This window comes from Pristiophorus japonicus, chromosome 3 (assembly GCF_044704955.1).
Source record: "Pristiophorus japonicus isolate sPriJap1 chromosome 3, sPriJap1.hap1, whole genome shotgun sequence".
NCBI lineage: Eukaryota > Metazoa > Chordata > Chondrichthyes > Pristiophoridae > Pristiophorus > Pristiophorus japonicus.
The window spans coordinates 14,462,039-14,476,423 of NC_091979.1; the positions used below are offsets into that span (position 1 = coordinate 14,462,039).

At 52.5% G+C, this 14,385-nt stretch overlaps 1 protein-coding gene across 5 annotated transcripts in view; it reads right to left on the reverse strand.

The window, feature by feature from the left end:
* Positions 1-7,348: 7,348 nt before the first annotated feature.
* The window catches only part of LOC139259659 (desmin-like), a 56,654-nt gene continuing 49,617 nt past the window's right edge, over positions 7,349-14,385 (reverse strand). The window contains exons 9-11 of one of the 5 annotated variants that reach the window (XR_011592624.1): positions 9,634-11,255; positions 9,552-9,592; positions 7,349-9,510 (exon numbers count right to left, since the gene is read on the reverse strand). Coding sequence is in view for 1 of the 5 variants with exons in the window: in XM_070875193.1 (XP_070731294.1) it covers positions 11,214-11,255 (42 nt within the window). In the remaining 4 variants the exon portion in view is untranslated. Of the gene's footprint in view, positions 11,256-14,385 lie in introns of all 5 variants that reach the window. The other 4 variants (XR_011592625.1, XR_011592622.1, XR_011592623.1 and 1 more) reach the window with 4 other exon arrangements.

Genomic DNA, 14,385 nt, shown 5'->3' on the forward strand with positions numbered 1-14,385 from the left:
GCCGGCATTTATTGCCCATCCCTAATTGCCCCTTGAGAAGGTGGTGGTGAGCCGCCTTCTTGAACCGCTGCAGTCCGTGTGGTGAAGGTGCTCCCACAGTGCTGTTAGGGAGGGAGTTCCAGGATTGTGACCCAGCGACGATGAAGGAACGGCCGATATATTTACAAGTCAGGATGGTGTGTGACTGGGAGGGGAACGTGGAGGTGGTGGTGTTCCCATGGACCTGCTGCCCTTGTCCTTCTAGGGGGTAGAGGTCGCGGGTTTGGGAGGTGCTGCCGAAGAAGCCTTGGCGAGTTGCTGCAGTGCATCTTGTAGATGGTGCACACTGCAGCCAGGGGGCGCCGGTGGTGGAGGGAGTGAATGTTGAAGGTGGTGGGTAGCGTGCCCATCAAGCGGGCTGCTTTGTCCTGGATGGTGTCGAGCTTCTCGAGTGTTGTTGGAGCTGCACTCATCCAGGCAAGTGGAGAGTGTTCCATCACACTCCTGACTTGTGCCCTGTAGATGGTGGAAAGGCTTTGGGGAGTCAGGAGGTGAGACACTCACCGCAGAATACCCAGCCTCTGACCTGCTCTTGTAGCCACAGTATTTATGTGTCTGGTCTGGTTACGTTTATGTTCCCTTATTCTCACCCTTAAGGCTCAGATTTTTTTGAAGTTGGCCTTTTGTTAGGCGAGGGCATTAAGGGTTACAGAACCAAGGCAGGAAGATGGAGTTCAGAGACAGGTCAGCCACAATCTAACTGAATGGTAGAACAGGCTCCCCCTGCTCCTACGTTCCTAAGCTACAGATGACAATACCTCACACATGTTCTCACACACTCTCAATCTTTGTCCATCGCTTACACCCTGTGAATAGGTTTATCGCTGTACTAAAGGGAGAGCAATGATGGAGGTCAGCACCGCTAGTGCCCCATTCATAGAATCATCGAATGGTTACAGCACAGGAGGAGGCCATTCGGCCCGTCGAGCCCGTGCCGGCTCTCTGCAAGAGCACTTCAGCCAGTCCCACTCCCCCCGCCCTTTCCCCGTAGCCCTAAAATATTGTTTTCCTTCAGCTACTTATCCAACTCCCTTTTGAAAGCCACGATTCAGTCTGCCTCCACCACCCTCTCAGGCAGCGCATTCCAGATCCTAACCACTCGCTGCGTAAAAAAGTTGCTCCTCATGTCGCCTTTGGTTCTTCTGCCAATCACCTTAAATCAGTGTCCTCTGGTTCTCGACCCTTCCACCAATGGGAACAGTTTCTCTCCATCCACTCTGCCCAGACCCCTCATGATTTTGAACACCTCGATCAAATCTCCTCTCAACCTTCTCTGCTCCAAGGAGAACAACCCCAGCTTCTCCAGTCTATCCACGTAACTGAAGTCCCTCATCCCTGGAACCATTCTCGTAAATCCCCTCTGCACCCTCTCTAAGGCCTTCACATCCTTCCTAAAGTGTGGTGCCCAGAATTGAACACAATACTCCAGTTGGGGCCGAACCGGTGTTTTATAAACGTTCATCATAACCTCCTTGCTTGTACTCTATGCCTCTATTTATGAAGCCCAGGATCCCGTATACTTTTATAACCACTTTCTCAACCTGCCCTGCCATTTGTGCCCATATACCCCCAGGTCTCTCTGTCCACGTATGCCCCTTTAGGATTGTACCCTTTAGTTTATATTGCCTCTCCTTAATCTTCCGACCAAATTGTATCACTTCACACTTTTTTGGTTAAATTACATCTGCCATGTGCCCGCCCATTTCACTGGCCTGTCTGTGTCTTCCTGAAGTCTATCATTGTTCTCTTCATTCTTCACTTACTTCCAAGTTTTGTGTCATCTGCAAATTTTGAAATAGTGCCCTGTACACCCAAGTCCAGGTCATTAACATATATCCAGAAAAGCAGCGGTCCTGGTACTGAGCCCTGGGGAACACCACTGTATACCTTCCTCCAGTCCGAAATACCTCCTCTTTCACTGTGTCTCTGGCAGCATCTTCTTCCTTGGTGAAGACAGATGGAAAGTACTCACTTAGTACCTCAGCCATGCCCCCGGCCTCCGTGCGTAGGTCTCCAGTTTGGTCCCTAATCGGCCCCCATCCCTCCCCTTACCACCCGGTTACTATTTATAGGCCTATAGAAGACTTTTGGATTCCCTTTTATGCTAGCTGCCAATCTATTCTCATACTCTCTCTTTGCCCCTCATATTTCCTTTTTCACTTCCCTTCTGAACTTTCTACTTTAAGAGCAGCACTGATATAATCATCATCATCGGCAGTCCCTCGGAATCGAGGAAGACTTGCTTCCACTCTTAGCGTGAGTCCTCAGGTGGCTGAATAGTCCAATACAGGAATTACAGTCTCCGTCACAGGTGGGACAGACAGTGGTTGAGGGAAGGGGAGGGTGGGGCTGGTTTGCCGCACGCTCCTTCCGCTGCCTGCGCTTGGTTTCTGCACGCTCTCGGCGACGAGACTCGAGGTGATCGATATAATCAAGGCTGCATACAGTGACAGCACGTGTCCCGGCCAGAGCGGAGACGATTCAGTAACCGCCTCCACCGACCACGCCCTGGGGGCCGCACTGCTGTCAGTGACTGGGGTCGATTTTTGGCACACAATGTTCTGTAACTACCTGCACCCACTGCAATTTGCCGGAGAACTAAACCTGCTTTTATCGGCAAGCCTTGCTGCAGTTTTGGGTCGTGAGTTCTGTTTGCCGTACTCGGGGGTAGAGACTCTTTTTCTGGGCTGGATTTTACGGCCCGTTGGTGCTGGGGGTCTCGCCCCCGGAGCGGTGTGAAAAGCGGGGGGGTGGGGGGTGGGTGGGTGAGGCCTCCAGTGCCCCCACCGCGATCCTCCGGCCGGGTTTTGCCGTGGTGCGGAGCAGCACCGACGGGAAGAGCTGCGCCGGGTGTGTGCAACTCCCCTGGGTTGTGACCCCGGCGCCGGTTTTGCCCCTTGCCCGACCCGTCCACCCGGAATCGCCCCCCGCAACGACCGCCTGGGAAAGTGGAGCGGCCCGGCGATCCCGGGGGCAGGGAGGACGGTAAAGTGCCGTAACAGGAAGCGGAGTGTTTGTTCTGTTCATGTTTTTGTTAAATTTCAATCAGATTTATTTTTCTTTAATGCTCCAGGTCATGGTTCTGTGACTAGTTCTCCCTTTTTTTTATTGATAATTGAACAGTACAACTAGCCATCAAACCTCACCTCTACCATGGGAGGATTTGAGCACACAGTGTGTGTGTGTGTGTGTGTGTGTGTGTCCGTGTGTGTGTGTGTGTGTGTCCGTGTGTGTGTGTGTGTGTGTCCGTGTGTGTGTGTGTGTGTGTCCGTGTGTGTGTGTGTGTATGTCCGTGTGTGTGTGTGTGTGTATGTCCGTGTGTGTGTGTGTGTGTGTGTCCGTGTGTGTGTGTGTGTATGTCCGTGTGTGTGTGTGTGTGTCCGTGTGTGTGTGTGTGTATGTCCGTGTGTGTGTGTGTGTCCGTGTGTGTGTGTGTGTATGTCCGTGTGTGTGTGTGTCCGTGTGTGTGTGTATGTCCGTGTGTGTGTGTGTGTGTGTGTCCGTGTGTGTGTGTGTATGTCCGTGTGTGTGTGTGTGTGTCCGTGTGTGTGTGTGTGTATGTCCGTGTGTGTGTGTGTGTGTGTCCGCGTGTGTGTGTGTATGTCCGTGTGTGTGTGAGTCCATGTGTGTGTGTGTGTGTGTGTGTGTGTGTGTCCGTGTGTGTGTGTGTATGTCCGTGTGTGTGTGTGTCCGTGTGTGTATGTGTGTGTGTCCATGTGTGTGTGTGTCCGTGTCCGTGTGTGTATGTGTGTGTGTGTCCATGTGTGTGTGTGTGTGTGTGTCCGTGTGTGTGTGTGTCCATGTGTGTGTGTGTGTGTGTGTCCATGTGTGTGTGTGTGTGTCCATGTGTGTGTGTGTGTGTGTGTGTGTGTGTGTGTGTGTCCGTGTGTCCGTGTGTGTGTGTGTCCGTGTCCGTGTGTGTGTGTGTCCATGTGTGTGTGTGCGTGTGTGCGTGTGTCCGTGTGTGTGTGTGTATGTCCGTGTGTGTGTGTGTGTGTGTCCGTGTGTGTGTGTGTGTCCGTGTGTGTGTGTGTGTGTGTGTGTCCGTGTGTGTGTGTGTGTGTGTGTCCGTGTGTGTGTGTGTGTATGTCCGTGTGTGTGTGTGTGTGTGTCCGTGTGTGTCCGTGTGTGTCTGTGTGTGTCCGTGTGTGTGTGTGTGTGTCCATGTGTGTGTGTGTGTCCATGTGTGTGTGTGTGTCCGTGTGTGTGTGTGTGTCCGTGTGTGTGTGTGTGTCCATGTGTGTGTGTGTATGTCCGTGTGTGTGTGTGTGTACTCTAGGCCCATGCAGCAGAGCAGGTCTCCAGTCCTCTTGGCTCCCCATGCCACTGGACCAAGACCTAGCTCCGTCAAGGCCCGTGAGTTTGCCGGTGTACATCGGCCACCCCACGTTAAAGGAATTCACGCACGGGCATCTTCCACCCTCCTAAAATGAAGTTCAGGACCTGCAACATCGGAACCCTCATGGACAACCCCATTTAGAACTCATATTAATGTGGGAGCAAGTCATCCTCGACTCCGGGGAACTGCCTAAGAGAGAGAGAGAGAGAAGAGAGAATATTTTCAGCGATTTGTGTTGTGGTGGCATGGACAATGTTTTGGGAATGTTTTTGTGTTTTGTTTTTAAGGTTTCCCCCCTCGCCCAGGCCTCTCGGAGCGCTCCCGGCCTGGCTCTTTAGTTCCTGAGTTTCCCATCCTTGCGCCACGCAAAGTTGAACAATGCCTCCCTTCATGCTGCGCCCCCTGACACAAGGTCCAGATGCCCACACCTGGAGTACTGCGTACAGTTTTGGTCTCCGCATTTAAGGAAGGATATACTTGCATTGAAGGCTGTTCAGAGAAGGTTCACTAGGTTGATTCCGGAGATGAGGGGGTTAACTTATGAGGAAAGGTTGAGGAGGTTGGGCCTCTACTCATTGGAGCTCAGTAGAATGAGAGGTGATCTTATCGAAACGTATAAGATTATGAGGGGGCTTGACAAGGTGGATGCAGAGAGGATGTTTCCACTGATGGGGGAGACTAGAACTAGAGGGCACGATCTTAGAATAAGGGGCCGCCCCTTTAAAACTGAGATGAGGAGGAATTTCTTCTCTCAGAGGGTTGTAAATCTGTGGAATTATCTGCCCCAGAGAGCTGTGGAGGCTGAGTCATTGAATATATTTAAGGCGGAGATAGACAGATTTTTGAGCAATCAGGGGATAAGGGGTTACGGGGAGCGGGCAGGGAAGTGGAGCTGAGCCCATGATCAGATCAGCCATGATCTTATTGAATGGCGGAGCAGGCTCGAGGGGCCGTATGGCCTAATCCTGCTCCTACTTCTTATGTTCTTATGTTCCTTACTGAAGCGCAAACTATTCCCGTCTGGTAGCTTTCCCGTCCCCGCCTCAGTTTTCGCCCACGAAAACAGAAAGGCCTAAACTCCAGCCCAAGGTTTGTTGTTTGCTGAGGTGCAGACTCGATGGGCCGAATGGCCTCCTTCTGTGCTGTACTATTCTGTGATTCTATGGTGGCTAAACTATTTGCTGTTAAATAGACTGTTGTAAGTCCCTCCCCGGCCTCCAACTCATTGGCTCACACAGTGTTTTTTATAAACATTTATTGGTTCACAGGGATGTGGGCGTCGCTGGCCAGGCTGGCATTTATTGCCCATCCCTAATTGCCCCTTGAGAAGGAGGTGGTGAGCCGCCTTCTTGAACCGCTGCAGTCCCGTGTGGTGAAGGTGCTCCCACAGCGCTGACATTGTCATCAGGCTTTGGTACAACTGAGTGGCTCGCTGGGCCATTTCTCGCTGGGAAGTTAAGAGTCAGCCACATTGCTGTGGGCCTGGAGTCACGTGTAGGCCCAGACCGGGTAAGGGCGGCAGATTTCCTTCCCTGAAGGGCATTACTGGGTTTTACATGGTCGACAACTATTTTTGTAGAAACTTTAAATCAAGTGCTCCCTTTTTGGCACTAGAACCCATAAATTAACAATTTAAGACTGTAACATAAACCCTAAATCAAATTAAAATTTGGTTGTCGGGGGTGATGATGCACTCCAGTCCCTCCGGCGCCCACCTCGTGCAGAAGGCCGCGAGCGTACCGGTGGACACCGCGTGCTCCGCCTCCAGAGACAACCTGGCCCGGATGTATTCATGGTCTACAAACCTGTGAGCATACTCACATGTGCATACATTACAACCGTCCTGTCAGACAGTGCATTCCAGACTGTAACAACTCACTGCATAAAAAACATTCTCTTCTCCCCTCTGGTTCTCCTGCCGATTATTTTAAATCTGTGTGTGTGTGCTCCAGTTACTGACCCTTCCTCCAGTGGAAACAGTCTCTCCCATTCCGCTCTATCAAAACCCCTTCATAATTTCCAACGCCTCGATTAAATCTCCCCTTAACCTTACCCTTTTTTGCCCCATGTGTAATATTGTACAATCAGCGCAACCATGGTCAACACGAGAAGATGGACGCAGAGACCGTGAGGATGTTGGCTTCTTGTGTGATAAAAGAAAGAAAGACTTGCATTTATATAGCCCCTTTCACGACCACCGGGCGTCTCAAAGTGCTTTACAGCCAATGAAGTACTTTCGGAGTGCAGTCACTGTTGTAATGTGGGAAACGAGGCAGCCAATTTCTGCGCACAGCAAGCTCCCACACACAGCAATGTGATAATGACCAGATAATCTGTTTTTGTGGTATGTTGATTGCGGGATAAATATTGGCCCCAGGACACCGGGGATAATGCCCCTGCTCTTCTTTGAAATAGTACCAGTATGTTTTGTTCCAAAGGCAGTGAAATCAATCAGGATTGAGGTCGCTCGGAAGCCTTGTGGGCCTGTGAAGGCATCTGGCCCTTTCCAGTGCACTAAGGTAATATACAGGGCAAGTCAATTGGGTTTCTGCACTGACTCAACTCAGCTGTGTTAGTGTGGCTCAGTGGGTAGTACTCTCTGAGTCAGGAAGGTTGTGGGTTCAAGTCACACTCCAGGGACTTGAACACATAAAAGCTAGGCTGACACTCCCAGTGCAGTGCTGAGGGAGTGCCGCACTGTCGGAGGTGCCGTCTTTCGGATGAGACGTTAAACCGAGGCCCCGTCTGCTCTCTCAGGTGGATGTAAAAGATCCCATGGCACTATTTCGAAGAAGAGCAGGGGAGTTACCCCCGGTGTCCAGGGGCCAATATTTATCCCTCAATCAACATAACAAAAAAAAAACAGATTATCTGGACAGAGCGGAAGCAAGTCTTTCCTCGATTTCGAGAGACTGCCGATAATGAGGAATCACAACAGCTGGTAGAGTGAGTGAGGAAAGAAGACACGAGGCAGAGACAATTCATATTTAATCCTTTCCAACCACAGACAAATGAAACCGAATGTCGAAACATCGGAATTTCTCCGTAAAGGTCACAGAGGCAGCCGTTGGCTTGTGTCAGTAAACGGGTCACGTTGATTGCTCAATACGGGCTTCAGAAGTGATCAGTTAAGGAGGAGGGGGAGTGAAAAATAGCATCGAATGCCTGCCAACCAGATCTTTACGTTTAGTTCGATGGTCAGCACGATGGGCTGAAGGCCCGAGTTTGTCAGAGTGAGTGAGCTAACTGATAACATAAGAATCTTGAGCAGGAGTAGGCCATTCGGCCCCTCGAGCCTGCACCGCCATTCAATGAGATCATGGCTGATCATTCACCTCAACTCCACTTTCCCGTCCAATCCCCATGTCCCTTGGGTCCCTTACTATCCCAAAATCGATCGATCTCAGCCTTGAATACACTCAAAGACTGAGCCCCCACAGCCCTCTGGGGCAGAGAATTCCAAAGATTCACCTCCCTCTGAGTGAAGAAGTTTCTCCTCATCTCAGTCCTAAATGGCCGACCCGTTATCCTGAGACTGTGACCCTTGGTTCGAGATTCCCCAGCCCGGGGGAAACATCTACCCTGTCAAGCCCTGTAAGAATTTTGTGAGTTTCAATGAGATCACCTCTCATTCTTCTAAACTCTAGAGAATCTAGGCCTAGTCTGCTCACTCTCTCCAGGGGGCGGGGGGGCGGTGCGAGTGAGGGCAGGGGGCAGGGGGCAGGGTAAGGGTCGGGACAGAGTTAGAATGCTGTTCTTTCACCTCTGTTATCAATCCATCCCAGTCAGAAAGCCCACCACCCCCCCCCACCCCCTCCGTGGTCCATCAAACATCCCAAGAGTTTCAGGGGAAACTTCTTTACCCAGAGAGTGGTGAGAATGTGGAACTCGCTGCCACAGAGAGTGGTTGAGGTGAATAGCATCGATGCATTGAAGGGGTTGCTGGATGAGGGAGAAAGGAACAGAAGGATGTTGACAGGGGTGTGATGAAGAGAGGTGGGAGGAGTCCGGTGCGGAGCATAAACACCGGCACGGACCAGATGGGCCGAATGGCCTGTTTCTGTGATGCTACAAATTCTACGTGATGAAGAACATGACCATCGCCATCTAATGTTGAACCAGTGCCCCCCCCCCCAACAATTCACATCCAACAAACACGCAACATTAGTCGGTCAACAAATGAGAGCCTGACGGCTGTCTGTCCAGCCCGACGAAAGTGCCTTGTACACGGGCGCTTGGTCTGGGGGAAGGTTCACTGGGCGGGAGGGAGAAGGTCAAAAGGTTTGTACAACATGTCCGACCTAAGACGTCACGCCGCATCTGCAAGTCTGACACAAGGCAAGCTCTTCGGTTTTTGGGGGCAGCCGATCCCGTCCGCCGTTGTGGCGGTGTCGGAGAAACCTCGCCTCAACGCCGCCAGTGCGGCAACAACGGTCAGGTGTCAGGTGCGGAGGAAGGCAGGCCTCTGTCCGCCATTGCCGCAGAGACTTTAGGGGAGTGTTAACACAGACCTCCACCTGGTGGACTAATGTGGTAAGGGTGTGACACGGAGCTCCACCTGGTGGACTACTGTGGTAAGGGTGTGACACGGAGCTCCACCTGGTGGAGTACTGTGGTAAGGGTGTGACACGGAGCTCCACCTGGTGGAGTACTGTGGTAAGGGTGTGACACGGAGCTCCACCTGGTGGACTACTGTGGTAAGGGTGTGACATGGAGCTCCACCTGGTGGACTAATGTGGTAAGGGTGTGACACGGAGCTCCACCTGGTGGACTCATGTGGTAAGGGTGTGACACGGAGCTCCACCTGGTGGACTAATGTGGTAAGGGTGTGACACGGAGCTCCACCTGGTGGAGTACTGTGGTAAGGGTGTGAAAAGGAGCTCCACCTGGTGGAGTACTGTGGTAAGTGTGTGACACGGAGCTCCACCTGGTGGACTACTGTGGTAAGGGTGAGACACGGAGCTCCACCTGGTGGACTAATGTGGTAAGGGTGTGACACGGAGCTCCACCTGGTGGACTAATGTGGTAAGGGTGTGACACGGAGCTCCACCTGGTGGACTAATGTGGTAAGGGTGTGACACGGAGCTCCACCTGGTGGACTACTGTGGTAAGGGTGTGACACGGAGCTCCACCTGGTGGACTACTGTGGTAAGGGTGTGACATGGAACTCCACCTGGTGGACTAATGTGGTAAGGGTGTGACACGGAGCTCCACCTGGTGGACTACTGTGGTAAGGGTGTGACACAGAGTTCCACCTGGTGGACTAATGTGGTAAGGGTGTGACACGGAGCTCCACCTGGTGGACTACTGTGGTAAGGGTGTGACATGGAGCTCCACCTGGTCGACGACTGTGGTAAGGGTGTGACACAGAGCTCCACCTGGTGGAGTACTGTGGTAAGGGTGTGACTTGGAGCTCCACCTGGTGGATTACTGTGGTAAGGGTGTAACATGGAGCTCCACCTGGTAGACGACTGTGGTAAGGGTGTGACACAGAGCTCCACCTGGTGGAGTACTGTGGTAAGGGTGTGACACGGAGCTCCACCTGGTGGATTACTGTGGTAAGGGTGTAACACAGAGCTCCACCTGGTGGACTACTATGGTAAGGGTGTAAGACGGAGCACCACCAGGTGGATTACTGTGGTAAGGGAGTAACACGGAGCTCCATCTGGTGGACTACTGTGGTAAAGGTGTAAGACGGAGTTACACCAGGTGGACTACTGTGGTAACACAGAGCTCCACCTGGTGGACTACTGTGGTAAGGGTGTAAGACGGAGCTCCACCAGGTGGACTACTGTGGTAAGGGTGTAACATGGAGCTCCACCTGGTGGACTACTGTGATTAGGGTGTAATATGGAGATCCACCTGGTGGACAACCGTGGTAATGCAGCCACTGTTGGAAATACATCCAAAAACTGCAGGTGACAGACGGGTCACCTGACCAGTTCCTGAGCGGAAGCCATCTTGTGAGTGTGTGTTTGTGATGACATAAGGTAGATACCACATGGGATGAAATGGGGCGTGGGGCGGGGGGGGGAGGTCAGTGGGGGGCTAGAGCAAGTCGCCAGTTCGCTCCTCGCCCCCCTCCACACCTCCCCCCCAACTTTTTTTTCCGGGGTTCCAGCGACTTGGGCGGAGGAGCAAATCGGGCAGGGTCGGGGGTCCGGGGGTGGGGGGGGGGGGGGAACAGGCTGCCGATTGGCTGTCGCAGTCGGCCAGGTTGAGCCCACCGTTAGGTTCGTTGAAAACAAAATGGTGGACACTCGCCCGAGGGTGACGAGGGAGAGGGAAACGTCAGCTGATCATCATCCACTGCCAATGTCCCCACTTCAGTCCCTTCTCGGGCCCATTGTACAGATATTGAATGGGGAAACAGCCCGACTTGAGACTGAAAGCACTATCGCTAACCTATCCACGCGCAATACTTGACCCTTGTTTATTCAGCACACCGTGGGGGAAGAAATACACGTCAGAAAATCCCAGTGTCCCAGTTTTGTCACGCAGCACATCTGAAATGATGCAAAAGCTCTATCGTAGGTTGTCAATCGAAATTCCGAAATCCTGTTTGACTCTCTTCAGTTGCACCCCTCTCGTGGCGTCTCCGACACTGCCCGACGAGCGATCGTTTGCTGAAAGTAGATCGGGCCTTCGAGCGGCTGGGTTCCAAGGCACTTTGTTCCGGGTTAATGAGCGCCGTCACTGTTAGTCCGGTAGATGGGTGGTTGTCGGGGTGGTGGGGGGCGGGGGGGGGGGGGGGGAGGCTGGTGGGTGCGGGGGTCGTGGAGAGGTCAAAAGGTTGGGTCGAGCTCCCCCCCCCCCGTGCGTCTGCCCGTGGGGTTTATGCCATCTCCTGTTGTTGCTGTGAAGACTCGCTAATCACCTGGCGGGAAGAGGAGGAAAGCGACATCAGTGGGGGAAATGCTCAGCGCAACACCTCCCCGTCGGGGCGAAAATCGCCGTGCGTTTGCACCCGTTTTTTTTCCGGGCCAGAAGCGGGCCCGGCCCAGACCAATTTAGCCTTATGCCCGCTCACACAAGAAACGTACATGGTAACTTCACCGGGTGTAGCGTATTTGCTTCATGGGATCTTTGCTTCAGAATCCATAGCAACACATTGCTATTAAGAACGAGTTGGTTTATTAGCAAAAGGTTTAACAATCACACGACACGTGACCAGTTCATCCACCAGGCTCACCACTGCACACCTCATCCCCCCAACACAAATGGCCGGGGTTTTATTGAGTCTTGTGAACATCATGTGATTGGCTAAGCCACTCACATCTCACACAGCTCTACAACTATTTTGGTACAACATTTAAATCAAGTGCCCCCTTTTGGCGAGGGCACTGGAACCCACACATTTCCAAATAAAACTTCAACTAAAACTTATATCAAATTAAAATTTGGTTGCCGGGGGTGATGATGCACTCCAGTCCCTCCGACGCCCACCTCTCGCGGAAGACCGCGAGCGTACCGGTGGGACACCGCGTGCTCCACCTCCAAGGACACCCTGGCTCGGATGTAACCGCGGAAGAGAGGCAGGCAGTCGGGCTGAACGACCCCCTCGACCGCCCGTTGCCTGGACTGGCTGATGGCCCCCTTGGCCAGGCCCAGGAGCAGTCCTACGAGGAGGCCCTCCGACCTGCCCGCTCCCCTCCGCACAGGGTGCCCAAAGATCAGGAGTGTGGGACTGAAGTGCGGGCAGAATTTGAGGAGCAGCCCCTTCAAATAATGGAACAGGGGCTGCAACCTCACACATTCGACATAAACATGGAACACGGACTCCTCCAGACCGCAGAAATTGCAGGCGGCCTGGGAGCCCGTGAACTGACTTAAAAACCGATTACACGGGACTGCTCCGTGCAACTAGTCCCCAATAAATAGTGGGAGGACTCCCACGTAGAGTGCACTACATTGGGGGCCCCCGTCTCCTCTGGACGGCAAGATGGCGCGGCGTGGCGTGTCCGGTCGGCAGACGAGGATGGCAAGGTTGAGAGTGTGCAGGAGCAGGCCGTACAGGAATCCCCTCCGGACAGAACTGAAAGGCACGGAGGGGATTTCCCGGAGGAGGCTCAAGTTGTGAGGCGCCGGCTCCCGAGGGAGGCTTCGGGGCTTGGCGCCGATGAGGAATTACAACAGCTCGTGAACACGCGCACAGGCGCATACATTACACCAGGTTTCCATGGTGACACAACCCATGAAGCTACTTTTGGCTAAGTGAGTTGGCAAAAATTTGGCAGATGGCGTATAATGTGGGAAAATGTGAGATTATCCACTTTGGCAGGAAAAATAGAAAAGCAAATTATAATTTAAATGGAGAAAAATTGCAAAGTGCTGCAGTACAGAGGGACCTGGGGGTCCTTGTACATGAAACACAAAAAGTTAGTCTGCAGGTACAGCAAGTGATCAGGAAGGCAAATGGAATGTTGGCCTTTATTGCAAGGGAGATAGAGTATAAAAGCAGAGAAGTCCTGCTACAACTGTACAGGGTATTGGTGAGGCCACACCTGGAGTACTGCGTGCAGTTTTGGTCTCCGTATTTAAGGAAGGATATACTTGCATTGGAGGCTGTTCAGAGAAGGTTCACTAGGTTGATTCCGGAGATGAGAGGGTTGACTTATGAGGAAAGGTTGAGTAAGTTGGGCCTCTACACATTGGAGTTTAGAAGAATGAGAGGTGATCTTATTGAAACATATAAGATAATGAGGGGGCTCGACAAGGTGGATGCAGAGAGGATATTTCCACTCATAGGGGAAACTAAAACTAGGGGACATAGTCTCAGAATAAGGGGCCGCCCATTTAAAACTGAGATGAGAAGGAATTTCTTCTCTCAGAGGGTCGTAAATCTGTGAAATTCTCTGCCCCAGAGAGCTGTGGAGGCTGGGTCATTGAATATATTTAAGGCGGAGATAGACAGATTTTTGAGCGATAAGGGAGTAAAGGGTTATGGGGAGCGGGCGGGGAAGTGGAGCTGAGTCCATGATCGGATCAGCCATGATCTTATTGAATGGCAGAGCAGGCTCGAGGGGCTGAATGGCCGACTCCTGCTCCTATTTCTTATGTTCTTATGAAGCAAAATAACAGCCCTGTTGCCTTTATGTTCCTCTCCTCGAGAACGTCACAATAGCACTAATTGTATGATCACATGGGGGAGTAAAATTCCTGTGCACGCTAGGGAAAGAGACATTGACAAAGCCAGAAGGGAAGCAGTGTAGAAGTTACCAGCCCCCAACACAGTAACAGGAGTGTGATTTTTTCTAGGGCTAACCGGGTGCTGCAGAGACTTCATTGAGGATTATGCAGCCACACCAGCCCCTCTGCTCCGACTCCTACACAAGGGAGTGGAGTGGGATTGGGATGAAGGTTGCGAGGCAGCATTTATCCAGCTCAAGAAAGACCTGCAGACCGTACCAGCTCTCGGGGCTATTGTTGGGGGAAAAGAGTTCTTCCTGAAAGTAGCAGACAGTGGAGACAGCCTGAGTGCAGTACTGCTCCAGGAGCGACATGGCCGGCTGAGACCAGCGGTCTACTCCTCCAGGATACTCAGGGACATGGGAGAAGGGATACTCCAACTGTGAGCGGCACCTCCTAGCCACTCACTGGGCTGTGAAAAGATCACTGATCTTCACAGGGGGGTCCCCTATCACACTCCTTACCCACCATACGCCCACCTAAATGCTTCTGGATGGGAGAATCAAGGACGGGACAGTGAGCAGTGCCCGCATTGCTCGCTGGACCCTACTCCTCTCCCAGATGGACCTCAGGGTAAAAGGTCTCTGCGAGCCGAGGCTCGTAGCCAACATGATTTATCCAGGGACAGCCCACCGGTGTTCCATAGAAGGGGTATGGGAAGTTAACATAGGCTTTCGGGCCGGGTTACACCCCACAGGCCGAGAGATCTATGTAGACGGTTCAAGCACTGTATCTGCGGGTGAACAACTCACAGGCTGCAGAGTTTATGACCCAGAGGCAGGCATTGCCCTGGCGATTAAACTCCCCAGTACTATGAG